The sequence below is a fragment of the Pinus tabuliformis genome, chromosome 7 (assembly GCF_031772625.1).
Source record: "Pinus tabuliformis cultivar Carrire ecotype Pingquan chromosome 7, CPIR1, whole genome shotgun sequence".
In the NCBI taxonomy this organism is placed as follows: Eukaryota; Viridiplantae; Streptophyta; class Pinopsida; order Pinales; family Pinaceae; genus Pinus; species Pinus tabuliformis.
In genome coordinates, this window is record NC_142293.1 from 1,513,719,047 (window position 1) to 1,513,735,059 (window position 16,013).

At 41.7% G+C, this 16,013-nt stretch overlaps 1 protein-coding gene across 5 annotated transcripts in view; it reads right to left on the reverse strand.

Annotated features, from left to right (window-relative positions):
- LOC149253592 (SH3 domain-containing protein 2-like) overlaps nucleotides 1-16,013 on the reverse strand; it is a 244,958-nt gene that overhangs the window by 95,195 nt on the left and 133,750 nt on the right. For all 5 annotated transcript variants that reach the window (XM_089459982.1, XM_089459981.1, XM_089459979.1 and 2 more), the window contains exons 6-9: nucleotides 14,383-14,484; nucleotides 14,088-14,288; nucleotides 13,200-13,262; nucleotides 12,887-13,036 (exon numbers count right to left, since the gene is read on the reverse strand). In XM_089459982.1, coding sequence (XP_089316108.1) covers nucleotides 12,887-13,036; nucleotides 13,200-13,262; nucleotides 14,088-14,288; nucleotides 14,383-14,484 — 516 coding nt within the window. The remainder of the gene's footprint in view (nucleotides 1-12,886; nucleotides 13,037-13,199; nucleotides 13,263-14,087; nucleotides 14,289-14,382; nucleotides 14,485-16,013) is intronic.

A 16,013-nucleotide genomic window follows, 5' to 3' on the forward strand; every position in this document is an offset into this window, starting at 1 on the left:
TTCAATGGAATGGGTATGTCCTCCCTAAGTTGAGAGGGAGAGATAGACACATCATTCTTGTCCTCACTTAGGAAGACAAAATGGAGGATTGGGTAAACATCTGGCATCTGATACTCTTTGAAGATGCGTTAGGGCATCCAAGATAAGAGTAGTCGTAGAGGACCGATATTTTTTGAGGACTGGCAATCCACTATGATAACCCGAGTAGGGTATGTTCCGAGAGAGACAATGATGAGGATGTTTATAAATCATTAGTCTCGTTAGCATTGAGCTCTAATCTTGTGGAGAGATAGAGCAGTTAATCAAGGCCTTGCTATGTGACAATGTTGGATAATATGATGTTATACAGATGGGTTACCAATCTGACTCTTCTTATGAGAATTCTTCAAATTGAGAATGTCCAAGTACCTTGTATGGATTATGAATACCTCCCTAGTTAACAGGGAGTGTTGAAAAATGTAACCGGGTCCGGTCTTCATAATGACATGTGTAATCATGATTTTATGTAATTGATGAAAAGAAGAAAAATAAAATTATTTTGTAATGCTTGAGTCATGGGTTTCATGCTCAAGGAATTTTATTTTATAGTTAAGGCTCCCATTGTGAGCCTTTAGGGTTGGTCATCAAGTCATAAAGTCTAGGAAGTCAATGTCATGTATTGAAGACATGTTACATATTGTAAAAAGTAATTTTGATTGTGTCAATTGTCACAAGCTATTACTCATGTCAGCCTTCTAAAAGGATGAAGATGTTTCTAGACAAGCATGTCGACCTATGTGCAAGGAAAAGTCGGCTTATTTTGAGTGACAGTCCACTATATATAAAGAGGACTTGGCCTCCATTTGAAGTCTCATTCGATCAAGCATAAGAAGGATAAAAAGGAGAGCGAAGATCACAAGAAGAGCAATCTCATCCATTAAAGGAAGAAGAAGAGAAAATCGAGTTGTTTTTGGGTTTGTTTTAGGGCTAATACCTCCACACATGCAAAGGAAGGAAGAACCATCTACTGCAGAAAAGGTCAAAGGTCTTACTGTTGTCCAAGAGGCTGAATCAAGGAGGAAAATAAGCAAGATTACAAGCTGAATTGTAATAAGAAGTCATACCATCCAAGCGAAGAAAATCAAGGTTCAAAAGTTGGTCAATCACACGTGCTAGGGTTTCTGAAGTAGGGCCGAGAGCTGCAGATCTGATCCAAGGGACTGAAATCTAAAGGATAGCTGAGCTAGTGGGAGAAGGAAGAAGTTTGACCATCATTGACTCAAGGAAGAAGGAGTTGAATCAAGAAGGCTTGTGACTTGGTCTTGGAGAGGTTGTTGTGTCAAGGGTCTTGGTATTCGTCAATTGAAGTCTCTATAAGAAGAAGAATTCGTTTTGGGTTTTCCTCTCAAGTTGGAGAGGTTTTGGCCTTAGTTGATCGCCTACATTTTGTGTCTCTTGTCTCCTTATTGTTTATGCTTTGGTAGTTGTTTGATGAAGAAGAACACTATAATAATCTAAGCAAAGAGAAGAACCTAATCTAAAGAAACACAAAAGTATTCATAAGCAGTTATCATTACAAGAGAAATCACCTAATTGCTATGCCCTAGGGCCCAGAGATCTCAATAGCATTGTTGTCATTTGGTCTAGTAGTTGTCCCTTAAGCACCCCTCCTAAGACCCCTGCTAGATTTTGTGGCAACAGGTCCAATCTATTCCATGTTGCATTGCATAAATTTTCAGACTTCCTGACAAATCTATGTGGTGAACAAGTCAAATTTGTCTTTTACTAAGCTCGCTTTTACTGTAAGGAAAATCCCAATTTGAGTACTAGTATTTCTCATAAAGTCATGTCCTTTAAGGCATCTGAAAAACACTTACCTCCCAATATTTGTTTCTTAAAATCCTTGACCAAACAAAGTAGATCTAATGTTTTTAGGGCATTTCAATTCTACTGCTATGACTAGGTCAAGTAGGCCTCAACCCCACCCTTTTCAACTGGCAAGAATTAAATGCTCCTCCAAGATGGTTGCCTTCTTAAGCCTTTTTGGGCAAAAGCGGGGTTGATTCTTTCAGGCCACATCACTACTTTAGTCCATTGGCATATCTATAGAGCATCTCCCTCCTTTTAGTAACTCCTCAGATTCCTTGGTCATCTCTCGCCCACAAAAGAAGAGATCAACAAGGTAGTTAGGGACAACATCTACCAGAGGCCCAGACATAACACTTGGGTCTCCCTCCCTAAGACTGTTGGTCACAAAATGGCATTTTATTAAGCACATTTCATGTAGTTGGAGTATGGTTTCAGTGGCCATCTTGACTACATTTGGAGTCACTGAGTTTGTGCCCTCAAAATCTTGCTCAACCAATTGCAGGTTTGCTCACATCACCTATGGATCAGGATAAACCACCACATCCCAAGGTTGAAGTGAATCTCCCAGCAATGTCATCTCTAGGAACACTTGTAGACAGGTGTCCCAGATACAATGAGATCTGATGGATGTTTCACCGCTGGTTACCCCGTGATCTTCTTTTGCTACCCTAGTTAGATATGCCTAGCCTTATATCTCTAGAAGGAAATTGTCCACAACCATGATTTATTACATTAGGCTCATTACTTCAACCTCTTTGTGATTTATTACATTAGGCTCATTACCTCAACCCTTCATCCTATCTCTACCGGTGCAAGTGCTAAGCGCCTGGTTGATTCCACAACCATGATTCAGATGGCATTAGACATAAGACACTAGACTTCTTCTCACCTCTCTAGCAAACATACCAGTTATATGAGACTTCAGAGTGACCCACCTCCATCATGAGATGCTGCCCCATCTACCTCAGATAGAAGACATAGGTCTTCTCGCTCCACAACTCTCGCCAGGATTGATCATTGTAAAACCATGCCCCCTCAAACCTGGGCACTCTTTGAATGAAATCATCAAGCTATGAATCAGTCCTTTCGCAGTCATTGACGAGCACAGGGATCCCTCTCCTCCCTCATCTTCCTCTACTTTTATTTCCACTTATGATGTTAGAGTAGACAACAGTTTTACAAGGCCTTACTAATGCCCAAAATTCAATATGCTATTATGCATACAATTTTCAAAGATTTCATATGAAGTATTAAGCTCTGAACCATACTTATCCTGGATCAAGTTTAGCACATTGAAAGATAACCTGTTCAGTGTAATATTCCTAGGGAATCTTTATAGTAAATAACAAAGCAAACATAGACATAAAAGCCATGAAAATCAAACACATGAATCAGTCCATGAAATTGCACCAAAAACTATTTTGTTGAGCCATTATACTATAATATGAAGAGGGTACAATGAGGTCTTGGAAAGAGTGCACCTAGGTTTTCTCAAGGCAAGCTAGCTAAGCTCAAATGAATAATAAGAAGTCCCTCCCAAATCTAATGCGGCTCTCTCCTGGCTTTGCGCTTAAACTGTCAAGAAATATGCTGTTGGCTGTGAAGAACTGCTGGTAGGGCCTCCTCCGTTGCTCGGAAAATTTCAGGAAATTAACCCCGAGCTCTCCACCAAAAACCCATGAAGGAATTGGCCAAATGTTGACCTCGGAATTTCGACAAAAAATTCTCGTAGCTCCTCCTGCTGCTAGTTGAGTTGGGACCCATGTTTGACCCCTCAAATCTGTCCAGAAAATTCTACAATTTTACATATGAGATCCTTGTCAAAAACCCAGAAACGGTTTCCCTTGGTTCCAAACTTCAAAATTTGACCCTTCACAACTTGGCCCTCCACCAAAATCGAATTTTGTTATTATGGCTACTCCTATCAATCTCTGCTCTCCAAACTACAACAATCCTCCTCCAATGGCCTTCCAAATGAAATCCCAACAGCTAAGCTCCTAAATCCTTCTCTCAAGACTCCCCACAATCAGCTCCACCAATGACTACGCAATCTTGGGACAAGTCTACGCAGGCCCAACCAAAGAAATATGTCTAGCTGAGAAGGGCACTCTCAACTCCCATAAATTATCTTCCTTCACCTGCAGTTTGGACAAGGAATTTCCCAGTAATGTTATAGCCTCTAATTTCAATACCCCAGTTCACCCAAGAACTGTGCGGTTCTTCTTTTGCGTCCAGGCTGAAGCTAAGGCAAGTCGTACCACCTGAGACTGGTCCCCCAAGTCTCCATAAAGTCGTGACAATACCTCCCTAGTTTGGCACTCATGGTCCACCGAAGAAGAGGGTGAAATTTCCCCTAGGAAACCTCTGGTGCTAAACAACACTTGTGACTCAGCTGAACAGCTAGAGCAACAATGTGTAAATGTTAAATTATCAAAAGGTGCCCAATGTTGCCTTCAACCCTCTATTTATAATTGTTTCCTCACCTTTCCTTGTGGGTCCCTCATCCAAATATTTCAACCTCCTTTCCACAAAATCGATTTTTCCTCCAAGGGGTGCATATTCCATGAGGGGTGGCCCCCATATTCCACTAATATTGAAGTTTTCGATTTCTCCTAAGTCCCATGTACCAAAAATGTCTCCAATGCTCAGACTACAAAATTTTGGTATGCTTGGCACTTCCCCAATAAACTTAGTTAATCTTGTTAAATAAAAAATCAAAATTGGGGATATCGCACTCCTCCCCGCAAAAAATTGCTTGTCCTCAAGCAATGACTGAACAAGCACGCTCTTTGGTTGTTGATCCACACTGTCACTGCAAAATATGCCAGGGTCCTAGATGCGCCACTGCATCGTTCCCGACCTTTGCACTGTCCTGTCATGAAGGAATCCCTCAATACCAGGATCCCAAGCCATCCTGTCCAACATGAAGCTCCCCTTGCTCCATTCACTACCCTGCCAGTTATAAGTACCAAAAGCCCTTCGCATACCATCAATGAGTAGGGAATCATGATAATGTGGCACCATGTCCAACCCCTCACGAAGCAGCCCTACCAAGTAGTTCATCTCATACACTCCAAGAGTAAACTCTTGAAGATACCACCCAATCCCTATGGAGATAAAGTCTCACTCACATAAGCTTCTCCAGATATCATCCTGGTGACCAACCTTCCATGCTAACGAAGTTACCGACACCATCAATGACTTATTAAAGCCCAATGGAAGATCTAAATGATCTCCCCATGTAGTAGCCAGCTCATCCCTAAAGGTCGTTGAGCTATGAAGTACTATGTTGCTCGGGTCCCCTGCTAGTCTCAGAAGGGTGCCACAATGTTGGTGTTGCACCACTCTGACTATGACATACTCCCCATCATGACCGGCCTATACCCTCCCCTCCTGGGACCTAGTGGCGAAAAATCTGTGAAGGCCAAGCTCATCTTGCCTAGGCATCTTCATGATGCCAATGTCTACCCATCCACTGCCAATCTCGGTCCTGAGCAACAACAGGATAAATCTACCTCGCCATACAATGGAGGTCTCAGTGATTCTCCCATGTGTCAAATCCAAGGTGAACTAGATCATCCTCTGCCATGTCTCTGATCATCACAAAGTGGAGTGATCTGTCAACTCACTGAATCTCCGGATCCCATAATAAGATTCGTTGTGACATAGTCCTAATGACTGTTGGAACCCTCTTGCTCCATATCTTTGCTCCCTATATGTAATCAAAATATAGACTCTGAATGTCATGAATCAACCAGGTGAACTCAAAATTGCCCTGCGCTTGCCATGCCACATTGTGAAATCTGTGATCCTACCTCTTGAAAGCACACCCCGATACTGCCTGGAGTCCAAACATCTGCCTGTAGATGAGGTCTATCATCCACTGCACCTCATGCTCATATAATGCCTCAGACTGTCTCGCTGAAAGTGCATCATGTAGCTCCCTCACAATCATCCCCCCAAGTGTGAGCCCAGGGGTGGAACATATGCTACCTCGACAGTAAACCACGCCATCCCTAAGCTTGTATCTGTCGGCTCGTGCACCCACCAAATGTCTCAACTGGAGAGTCTCCCTCTTGCCCATGACACATTGTGTCTCATCCATCTGCCTAGGGTGAGCCTCCCATGTCCTGCTGCCTGTACTAAGAGCATCAAAGGGAAACAACCAAATGCCCTGCGACTGTAAGCAATACTAGAGCGTGATAGGTGGGTAAGTACCCAAGGGTATGACCAAGATGTTGTTGGGATACTGAAGAGTAACCCTATGGACTGCCTTCCTTCGCCTCGGATCTGTTGATAACCCAATCAAAGACCTGTCTCCGCTGAACATGTTGTCCCTAGATGCTCAACAACGTCCCCATCAGTCCAGGGTGAGTTGCTCCTGATGGTAAATATAATGTCCATGACCATAAGTCTCCTTGGAGGCAACACTCCAAGAGCCCATTTTGTCACACCATATGTCACTGCATACCACCGAGTATCCCCGTACTCAATGCGATGTGAGCTGCAACTTCTACTCCACAACGCAATCCAGCACACTACCACACACCACAATGCACCTCCATGTCCACTTGTCAACCACTTCTCAACGTTGGATGCTCCTACACATCCTTGGGTGTCATGGCCTAAAGTTGTGATAGTACGCTTCGGCCTACACCTAACTAACATCATCACCTCTATAGTCAAATCACCAGGTCCTCTGAAGAATGGATCTCCATAATCTCAAATAAGTGGATCTCCCCTCCTAAACCTCGCTAAGAGATCTAACATGCGAATCTCCCTATGTACCTATGGGGGTGTCCCTAAGGTGTTGCTCCTCGGCAACCATTATGCCCCATATATACATGGGGAATCCTCCTCTCCATACAAGGAACTATCTGGTGGTTTTTCGATGCCACCACCTCTGACAACCTCTTGCCAAGGTACATTGATCATCCTATGCCCCCACACACAGCGAACATGCCAATACAACTCATGGAGTCTTCCTACCCCTCTATCAACTCGACCTATCATGGGTGTTGCCCAAAACTCTGGTGGGAATATGAAAATGGGGGTGATTCCAATCATTGTATCCACCATCCTGCTACTACCCTAACTGACCCAATCCACAGAGTGGTGGGGAGTCCGACCTGGGTCCCAACAATGATCCAACCCTCGATCCCCTCTGGAAAACCACGACCCTTGCTGAGCTATGCTCCCGACCATGGATGTATCCAAAAACCTAGTGATCCCTATCAGGGACCAACTAAATAACGCATGCCACCCAACCCCATGATAGGTATCAAATGCAAGGGTCCCCAAATATGTAGCAAGTTCATCATCCGAGTGTTGCGCCCTGCGCAACTCATGTCGCCTCGTCTCACTGGCCCAGTCAACATATACAATCTGTCTATGTGACTTAGGCACTCTCCCTCCAACGTGCATAGGTAACCTAACAGTACTGTAGGCCCAAGCTACGTAAGCCTGAAGAGAGCTACTGAATGGAAGTACTACAACTCTGCTAACTTCCTGTGCATCTATCTGCTCCAGAGTCCACTCTGATGGTAGACCCAAAAGATGACTGCCCATCCTCCTCCATCATGGACTCAATCGGAGTCTCGAGCTGCCACACCACAGATACCTCCTCAAGCATAACATCCTCATCTAGTTCACGCTTCTCAAGGTGATCTCCATGCTATTGTATGTAGCTATCGACTGGGAACTCTATCACAGATCTGGGTACCTCTGTGCCTACTGGCACCCCATCAATGGATGCTCCCATGGACGTGTGCCCAACTGTCTCCACCAATGTGTCAATCAGGTCTACCAAAGGAAACTCCCACAAGGGTGGCTCTTGTGTCACGCTATGTGTATCTACGTGCTCCTCACAACCCTGCGTGGCCTCGGCCTCATGTTCAACCTCCTCATCAGTCTCCTGATGTCTAAAACCAGGTCTCCACCAGCCAAATCGGCTCCAAGTTTCATCCTCTAACTGCCCACCTCTACATGATGGTCCAACCCTTGAACTATACTTCTTCTCTTGTTCATCCAAGGAATGAGGCATGGCAGGATGGTCAGACTAACCTTACGTATGGGTGTTGTACCACTGGGATGCGCGTGTATGTACTTGGCTTCTGTGTTGGTTATGTATCAATTGTTGCATCCCCTCTAGAATCTGTTGGTTCTGCCTCACCAATTGTTGGCTTTGGCTCATCAACTCCTCCATGATCTTGTTAGCCTACCAACAGCTGGCCAAGATCATGCTCTGATACCACTATAATATTTCTATGGAATCTTTACAGTAAATAAAAAAGCAAACATAGACATAAAAACCATGAAAATCAAACACATGAATCAATGCATGAAATTGCACCAAAAACTGCTTTGTTGAACCATTTTATTATTATATGAAGTGGGTACAATGAGGTGTTGGAAAAAGTGCACCTGGGTTTGCTCAAGGCAAGCTAGCTAAGCCCAAATGAATAATAAGAACTCTCTCCCAAATCTGATGCGGCTCTCTCCTAGCTATGCGTTGAAACTGTCAAGAAATATGTTGTTGGTTGTGAAGAACTCTTGCTAGGGCCTCCTCTGATGCTCGAAAAATTCTGGGAAATTAACTCTGAGCTCTCCACCAAAAACCCACGAAGGAATTGGCCAAATGTTGACCTCTGAATTTCGGCCCAAATTTCCCCTAGCAGACCCCCATTTGACCACTCAAATCTGCCCAGAAAATTCTGCAATTTTAGAAATGAGATCCTTGTCAAAAACCCAGCAAACCCAGAAAGGGTTTCCCTTGGTTCCTGTTGTCGTGCGGATTGACACGACATCGCTCAGACCGGGGGCTGTCACTCTGATCCCCTATCCCTCCGTTTAAGCCTGTCTCCCGCGGCTAAGGAGGGTAGTCCCTGTGAGATGATGAGACCAACTGTCGACCAGTTGGTTGGGAGACACGAGATACGATATAAAAAAGCACTCGATGGATTTGATTAATTTAGCAGACCAGTGCCTTAAGAGATTATTATTAGAACGATTACTGGTTAGATGACATAGAAACATAAACCGTGAACAGCAATCATTTGTCATCACAAGGTATCAGCTAAATCACGATGACCAAAACGATATCCAGCGACTGAAAAATTTAAAAAGATGAATGCTTTAAACCACCACGAGAGTCATGAATCATTAACCAAGTATCATATTCGCATCTCGACTTGAAAATTTTAGATCTCAGCATGAAAGATAATAATTCCCGAAAATGACTGGATCTGACAAAGAAAATTTTCCACAATATATTTTTTCAAATTTTTTTTTTTATTTTTTTTTTATTTTTTTTTACTAAAACAAAAAATCTAAATCTAAACTAAAACCCTAATAAAATAAATAAATGAAATTTAAACTACATACAAATAAATGAAAAAAAATCTAAACGTATTCTAAAAAAATCAAAAAGGTAACTCCTAAATCTAATTCAAGATACATCCTAAATGAACGCTAAACTTAAATCTAAATAAAAGCATAATCATTAAAATCAAAAAAAAAAAAATGAAAATCGTGACTGTACTAGCGTAACTGCGTGAACATTGAGCCGTCAACACTAAAGCTAACCTAAACGTAACTAGACCCAAATCGTTGAACGAAATCAAGACGCAAATGCATATAAAATGACCCACTGAGTGTAATCGATCTGCTGGAGAAATCGTAACCTTGGACGGAAGCTTAACCACGCAGAACCTCAATACGTATTGCGTAACCAAGGCAAAATGAGGATAGACTTACCTGTTGCCGACGTGAATGAAGCTCGATGCCCAGCTGAAATCGCTGGAAATTGCTTGAAACGCAGACGGAGACGCATTCAGGGTCTTGGCAGAATTTTTCAAAGCATTGAATGATTTCGATCTGATGTCCACTGATCTTTAGATTTGTGCAGGCTCAATCACCAGCAGATGGCGTGTTGATAGCAGACAGCAGAGAAAAGAGAATCGATTTTATGCCAAGTCAAAACCAACGCTTGAAGAATCGTAACTCAGAAAGACCATGACCTGGCCACGCAAATGTCGATGAGGAAAAACTAATGCGCGTTGATATACTTTGGTGACCTGATCACGCTGGCTGCGTTATTTATGACTGAAACATTTGGCCAGATCAGCGCACAGCAATTTGATAACATGCAGACGTTTCACACCGGCAATGCATACGCTCAGAACACTGAAGGATAACCAGGGCCCAGAAATCGTAATCCTTTAAGCGCAGTCGAATGTGATATTGCAGCGGCGTGTATAGAACTATTAATCAACACCCTTTGCGTTTTACTGAAGTAGATCTTTGATACTTGTTGGAAACCCTGTACAAGAAAACAAAAACCCTAATGAAAACTGCATAAAGCAAAAATTTGAAACCCTAGATCAGGTTGACTAATGTACAGATTTTGGCCCCTTAACAGCCAGATTCGGCAATAAGCACGGAAATATTTTAAAGAAACATAAATTTTAGGTTTTCACTGTGAAGAACTTCAAAAAATCTCTCATGCAAATTAGAAAAAATAAACCAAATGATAGACCCAGGATCAAATCCAACTGGGCTCAGCAAAAAATGCTTGCGGGAGTTGGCTGGTTCAGCCGAGAACTTCCCCTAACGCCCACCAAATCTTCTTCAATAAGGGTTTTTCTGCACAGCTCAGAAACAACCATCAGTAAAGAGGGCAAAAATGCTGCTAGATCTCAAAAAGTAATGGAGATACCTGCCATTACTTCAGAAACCCTAACAGCACCCAAACCCTAGCATGTGAACAAGATACCTGTGCCCACAATACTCTACAAAAAGCTATTATTAATGGCTGAAAATAAAATATGCAGAAACTAAAACAATCTCACAACATTTCAAGAGAGTAACACCAGCAAGATATGGACCCCAAAGTCTTCTTTTATTAACCAGAAACAGATTTACAAGAGAGCTTCTTCAGTCTTAGACTCACAGATCCCATGATCTGAAATGACCCCCTAGCACCCTATATAAAGGAAATGATCCCAACGGCTAGTTCGAGTGATCCATGTTGAAATGATCTCGACCGTCGATGGAGATCAAGACATCTCTTAATCTCATCCGTCGAATTATTAAAAAATAATATTTTGCATGCATTCACTTAAAATATTATTATTTTATTATTTTAGGGTTTTTGCTCTATTTTATGATTTTTTAATTATTTAATTATTTTTATTTATTGATTTTTTATCATTTTTTTATTGATTTTATTATTTTTATTCATTTTAAAATGGATCATCGAACTAAGCCTTCGGGAACATCACCTAGGACCTAGGACTTAGGACTCATGAGGGGATTTAAAACATTTTTCGACCCTCAAGACACATTACATCATGACTTTTACAAATTTACATCTTAAGGGGACAAACCCACTTAATACAGACCCTCACAAATCACCCAGCTCTGCGACACACTTATAATCTAGCAGATCAAAACACTAGGATTCTCCTAAAATTCTAATGATAAAATCCATCCCGGCTTTGGGGTCAGGTTTGAAGGAAAACTCTGCCGATCCATGGATCGGTGAGACGAAAAACCTTCCGGGACGTAGATTACCACTAGAAAGTTAGGTCCACCTAGGCAATTCACATACACGACTCATGTCTGCTAAGATTATTTACAATTTATACATGCAGACTGGGTTTACAATCAAAATGATTAAGCTGCTGATGACTGCAGGATGGCACGGACACGCTGGTCAGGTGCTGCCCCTTTTTGCAAAGAAAAGGGGGGTGTACTGCATGGGTAGTTGACCAGTAGAGGTCAACAGTTCCAAACTTCAAAATTTGACCCTTCACAGCTTGGCCCTCTACCAAATTCGAATTCTGTTACTGTGACTACTCCTATCAATCTCTATTCTTCAAACTACAACAATCCTCCTCCAATGGCCCTCCAAATGAAATCCCACCAACTAAGCTCCTAAATCCTTCTCTCAAGCCTCACCACAATCAGCTCCACCAATGACTATGCAGTCCTGGGACTAGTCTACGCAGGTCCAACCAAAGAAATCTGTCTTCCTGAGAAGTGCACTCTCAACTCCCATAAATTCTCTTCCTTCACCTACAATTTGGACAAGGAATTTCCCAGTAATGTTTCCCAGTAATGTTATAGCCTCTAATTTCAGTACCCCACTTCACCCAAGAACTGTGTGGTTCTTCTTCTGCATCCAGGCTGAAGCTAAGGCAAGTCGTACCACCTAAGACTGGTCCCCCAAGTCTCCACAAAGTCGTGCTAATACCTCCCTAGGGTGGCACTCGTGGTCCACCGAAGAAGAGGGTGAAATTTCCCCTTGGAAACCTCTGGTGCTAAACAGCACTTGTGACTCCGCTGAACAGCGAAAGCAACAATGTGTCAATGTCAAATTATCAAAAGGTGCCCAATGCTGCCTTCAACCCTCTATTTATAATTGTTTCCTCACCTTTCCTTGTGGATCCCTCATCCAAATATTTCAACCTCCTTTCCAAAAAATCTATTTTTCCTCCAAGGGGTGCGTATTCCATGAGGGTGGCGCCCACATTCCACTAATATTGAATTTTCGATTTCTCCCAAGTCCCATGTACAAAATTTTGGTATGCTTAACAGTTCCCCAATAAACTTAGTTAATCCTGTTAAATAAAAAAACAAAATTGGCGATATCACATTCAGCGGGCAAGAAGGAACCCTATCCTCAAGAACATGGAGACAATTCTGAGCTAAATTGATAGTGGTCCTATGTTCAAAGCCACAAAGCCAAAAACTGTAACCATAAAGCCCAAATCATTGTCTTCTAGTTTGGATAAAAAGTTACTGCTAAGTCTCCTTATTTTTAACTTTTACCTATAAAGAAATGGGACCTGATATGGACATCACAAAATGAAAGTCTCCTTATTTTAGACTTTTACCTATAAAGAAATGGGCCCTGATATGGACATTGTAAAATGAAATTTAATCTTACCCCTCATTTATTTTCCAATCTGTTCTTATCCTCTCTTCATCCCCCAAATAAAGACATGATTTATTCTATCAGGGAAAAGCTACTTACTTCTGCCAGATAGTACATAGCATTCATGGTCGCACTGCCAATTTCACCATGGCTGGAACCATTCGACTTGACATCCTCATAAGAAGGGGGTGGCATGGCCACATCTGTCAGTGTACCGACTGTTTCACCGCGTTGACGCTCTGCAGCCATCTACACATTCTCTAAAAATCAATGCTTCAAATCATCATGAATCAGGAAGAGAAGAAAATTTAAGGACTAGAATTTTTCAAAGTAAGAAAATGATGTAAATGACAGCCTCTTTTAAAATTCCCATTCAAGATCTAGAAGTATCAGATTATGAACAAATATGCACCTGAGCATGAAGTCTATCAAGAATTTCTGCAAGATGCTCATGGTACGCTCTCTCAGCCTCAACCTGAAAAAAAAAAGTGTAACTTTGACAAATTGATTTACTCATAACCCCATGAAATTTGTTCCATACCCTAAATTTGGCTTTTCGATATAAAAATATTTCAAGATTCATGTGTCTCTAATCAGACAAAATTCAAGGAAATGGACCTGGCACTTCAATATGTCAAAAAATTTAGATCCATTTGATTCTATACATGAAAACCCTTACCTTCAACTACTACTTTTACTCGTGTTTTCCAACAAGCAATCAAACAAACAACTTTTACATGAAAATTATAATGATTAACAAGATAATAAGAATATCATATGATAAAGGGCAAACTTCTCAGCTTAGAACTGGGAGATACAAAACAAACTAATCACAGTATTGCAACCTTTCCTTATGGAGCCACATCAATCAGATTCAAGGCCCGGCAAATGAAGCTTCCAGAATTAATAAGTAAGAACCAAACTCAGGATGCGTCAAGAAGAAATAGAGGAACAAGGCCAGAAAGAGTTTTATGAAGTTAAGCAGACACATTAAATATCCCAGTTTCCCTCTACTCAAATTTGTGGTTTTCATGTAATTTTCCATATGCTTTTGGATCTTTTCAAAAAGAGGGAAATTATATGAGTCTCTAAAAATGACAGAGTAAATTGCATTTACATCAAGGGGGTGAGTAAGGCATCTCTGACTCCAACATGGGCACAAAACCTTTAACAAGACCTAAAGTGAAAAATAGTACAGATTTGAGGCATTGAAGTAGCTAAAGTGCAATACAGTTGCTAATTATTACAAAACCTGTTTGCCTGCATTAACCACTATAAAGTTATGGAGAACAAGTTTTACCATTGCAATAAGTCGTTGGAAAGTAAGTCGCTGCTGCTGAGCTTCAACAGCCATCATAGCAGAAACAGCCTCTTTCCCCAATGCAGCCATAGTAGATATAAGATCTTTTAACTTTGACTCTGCAGCCTGCTGCTTGAAAGCATTATCTGCAGTTGCACTAGCTTCTCTAGACTTCAACTGCCGTCTTGCAACCTCAGCTGTCTGTATATATTGTATTGAGTATATTCAGTCCAATCTTTAAAAAAATAGCATGCAGGCATGCAAAATCAAGTGGTAAAATAATCAAAGCAACAACCTGAGCTTCCACCTCCTGTCGTATTCGATCATAACGCTGAGCCAAGTGGCGTGCATCCTCCAATGGGGCTCCTACCACCATTGCACGTAAGGGCTCTGTAACCTGTGCAGTCAACCACACGTTAATAATGTCTAATCTAACTGCAAAATCCCATGAAACAAACAGTAGAATATGAAAGAATTTAAATGAGACTCAGTTGGCCAGATGTCTCCATCATTGATTTTAGTAGTTATCTGTTAAATTTGGCAACTAGAGCCAAACTCCACCTTGGACAGCTCATATGATGCAGCTAATATTTTTACTGGATTCCTCTTTCCAAGAGGTGTAGGATTGATCCAAAGATCATCTCATTCTGACATGTAAAAATGGAATTATGAATTTATTTTCTTTATGGACAAATTGTCAAGTTTGGCCAGCAATCTAATGTAGGCTCAAAAACCCAATAGTGACGTCTATTCATCCTCAACATTGCATAAATCGCTGGTGCATTTGCCTCATTTGGACATCAATCATTTCACACACATCTCTCTCTCGTCTGATTGGTTCGTACACTTTTCTGGGCATCCTCTCTCTCCACACGTGCGAAGGACAAGACAGGGATTTTCTGTTTCAGCATTGACTGAATTTCAGGAAGGGTTGACCAGTGTTGACTGAGCTGCTATTGACTTGATTTGACTGCGTTTTTCCTTGGAGAATTTCTGTTTGGGCAGGCCACATTTCTGGGCACAGAAATTGAGGCAATCCGAGCTGTTTGACCAGCGTTGACTGCAGGAGGGTTTGACCGCAGGTTTGACTCTGTGTTGACCAAGTTTGACTGAGTTTTTTGGGACTGTTTTGGGCTGATTCGGATGACTATTGGAGGCCGAGTTGACTAGGTTTGACCGAGCTGTTTTGGAGGATAAATTCTGCCTTGTTGACCAGCATTGACTTTTTGGTTAGGACTTCCTGTGGATGCTGTTTCACTGGACAGATTTGACTTTGATTGGCCAAGTGAATATTGCATATTGTACTCTCTCTTTCTCTGTTGAACTTTTGAAGAATAATAAAAAGAATTGATCAAAGGGTTTCCGCACATCGGGGTTTGTCCCTGGCATGTGCTAAGCTAATTTGGGGTAGCATCGGATGTGCTCTAAGCCTCAAATTTGCAGGAAGACTTTGGCACAGGTATTCCAAAGAACCCAGAAAGCGTTTTGGGAAATTCCACCCATAAGTGATTTTATTAAAATAATTAATATTTTTAATGGGGTTCCTAAGTCTAAACTTAGGAAAACTAAAATATTAGTGGGTATTAATCTAATCAAGGGTGAAACTTCTAGAAAAGCCATGGATCAAGTCAAAACAATCTGAGCCTTTGATTATGTTTTAATCTAGGCCGTTGGTTGTCCAACAGGAAGATATAAGAAGGGACTTGAGGGTCATTTGGAAAACACACAGAGAGATTGAGAAAATCGATTTTCTGAAGTGAGAAGTTCTCAGGAGGAAAATCGATTGAGGAGATCTTGCAGCAAAGGGGCAATGAGAATCCGGGAGAAGGAATTTCCGGAAAGTACAAGGCAGAGAGAGGACAGAAAGACGTCCAGAGGAAGGCTAACACTGGAAAACGTAGTGCTGACGCAGAGGCAGCGCAGTCA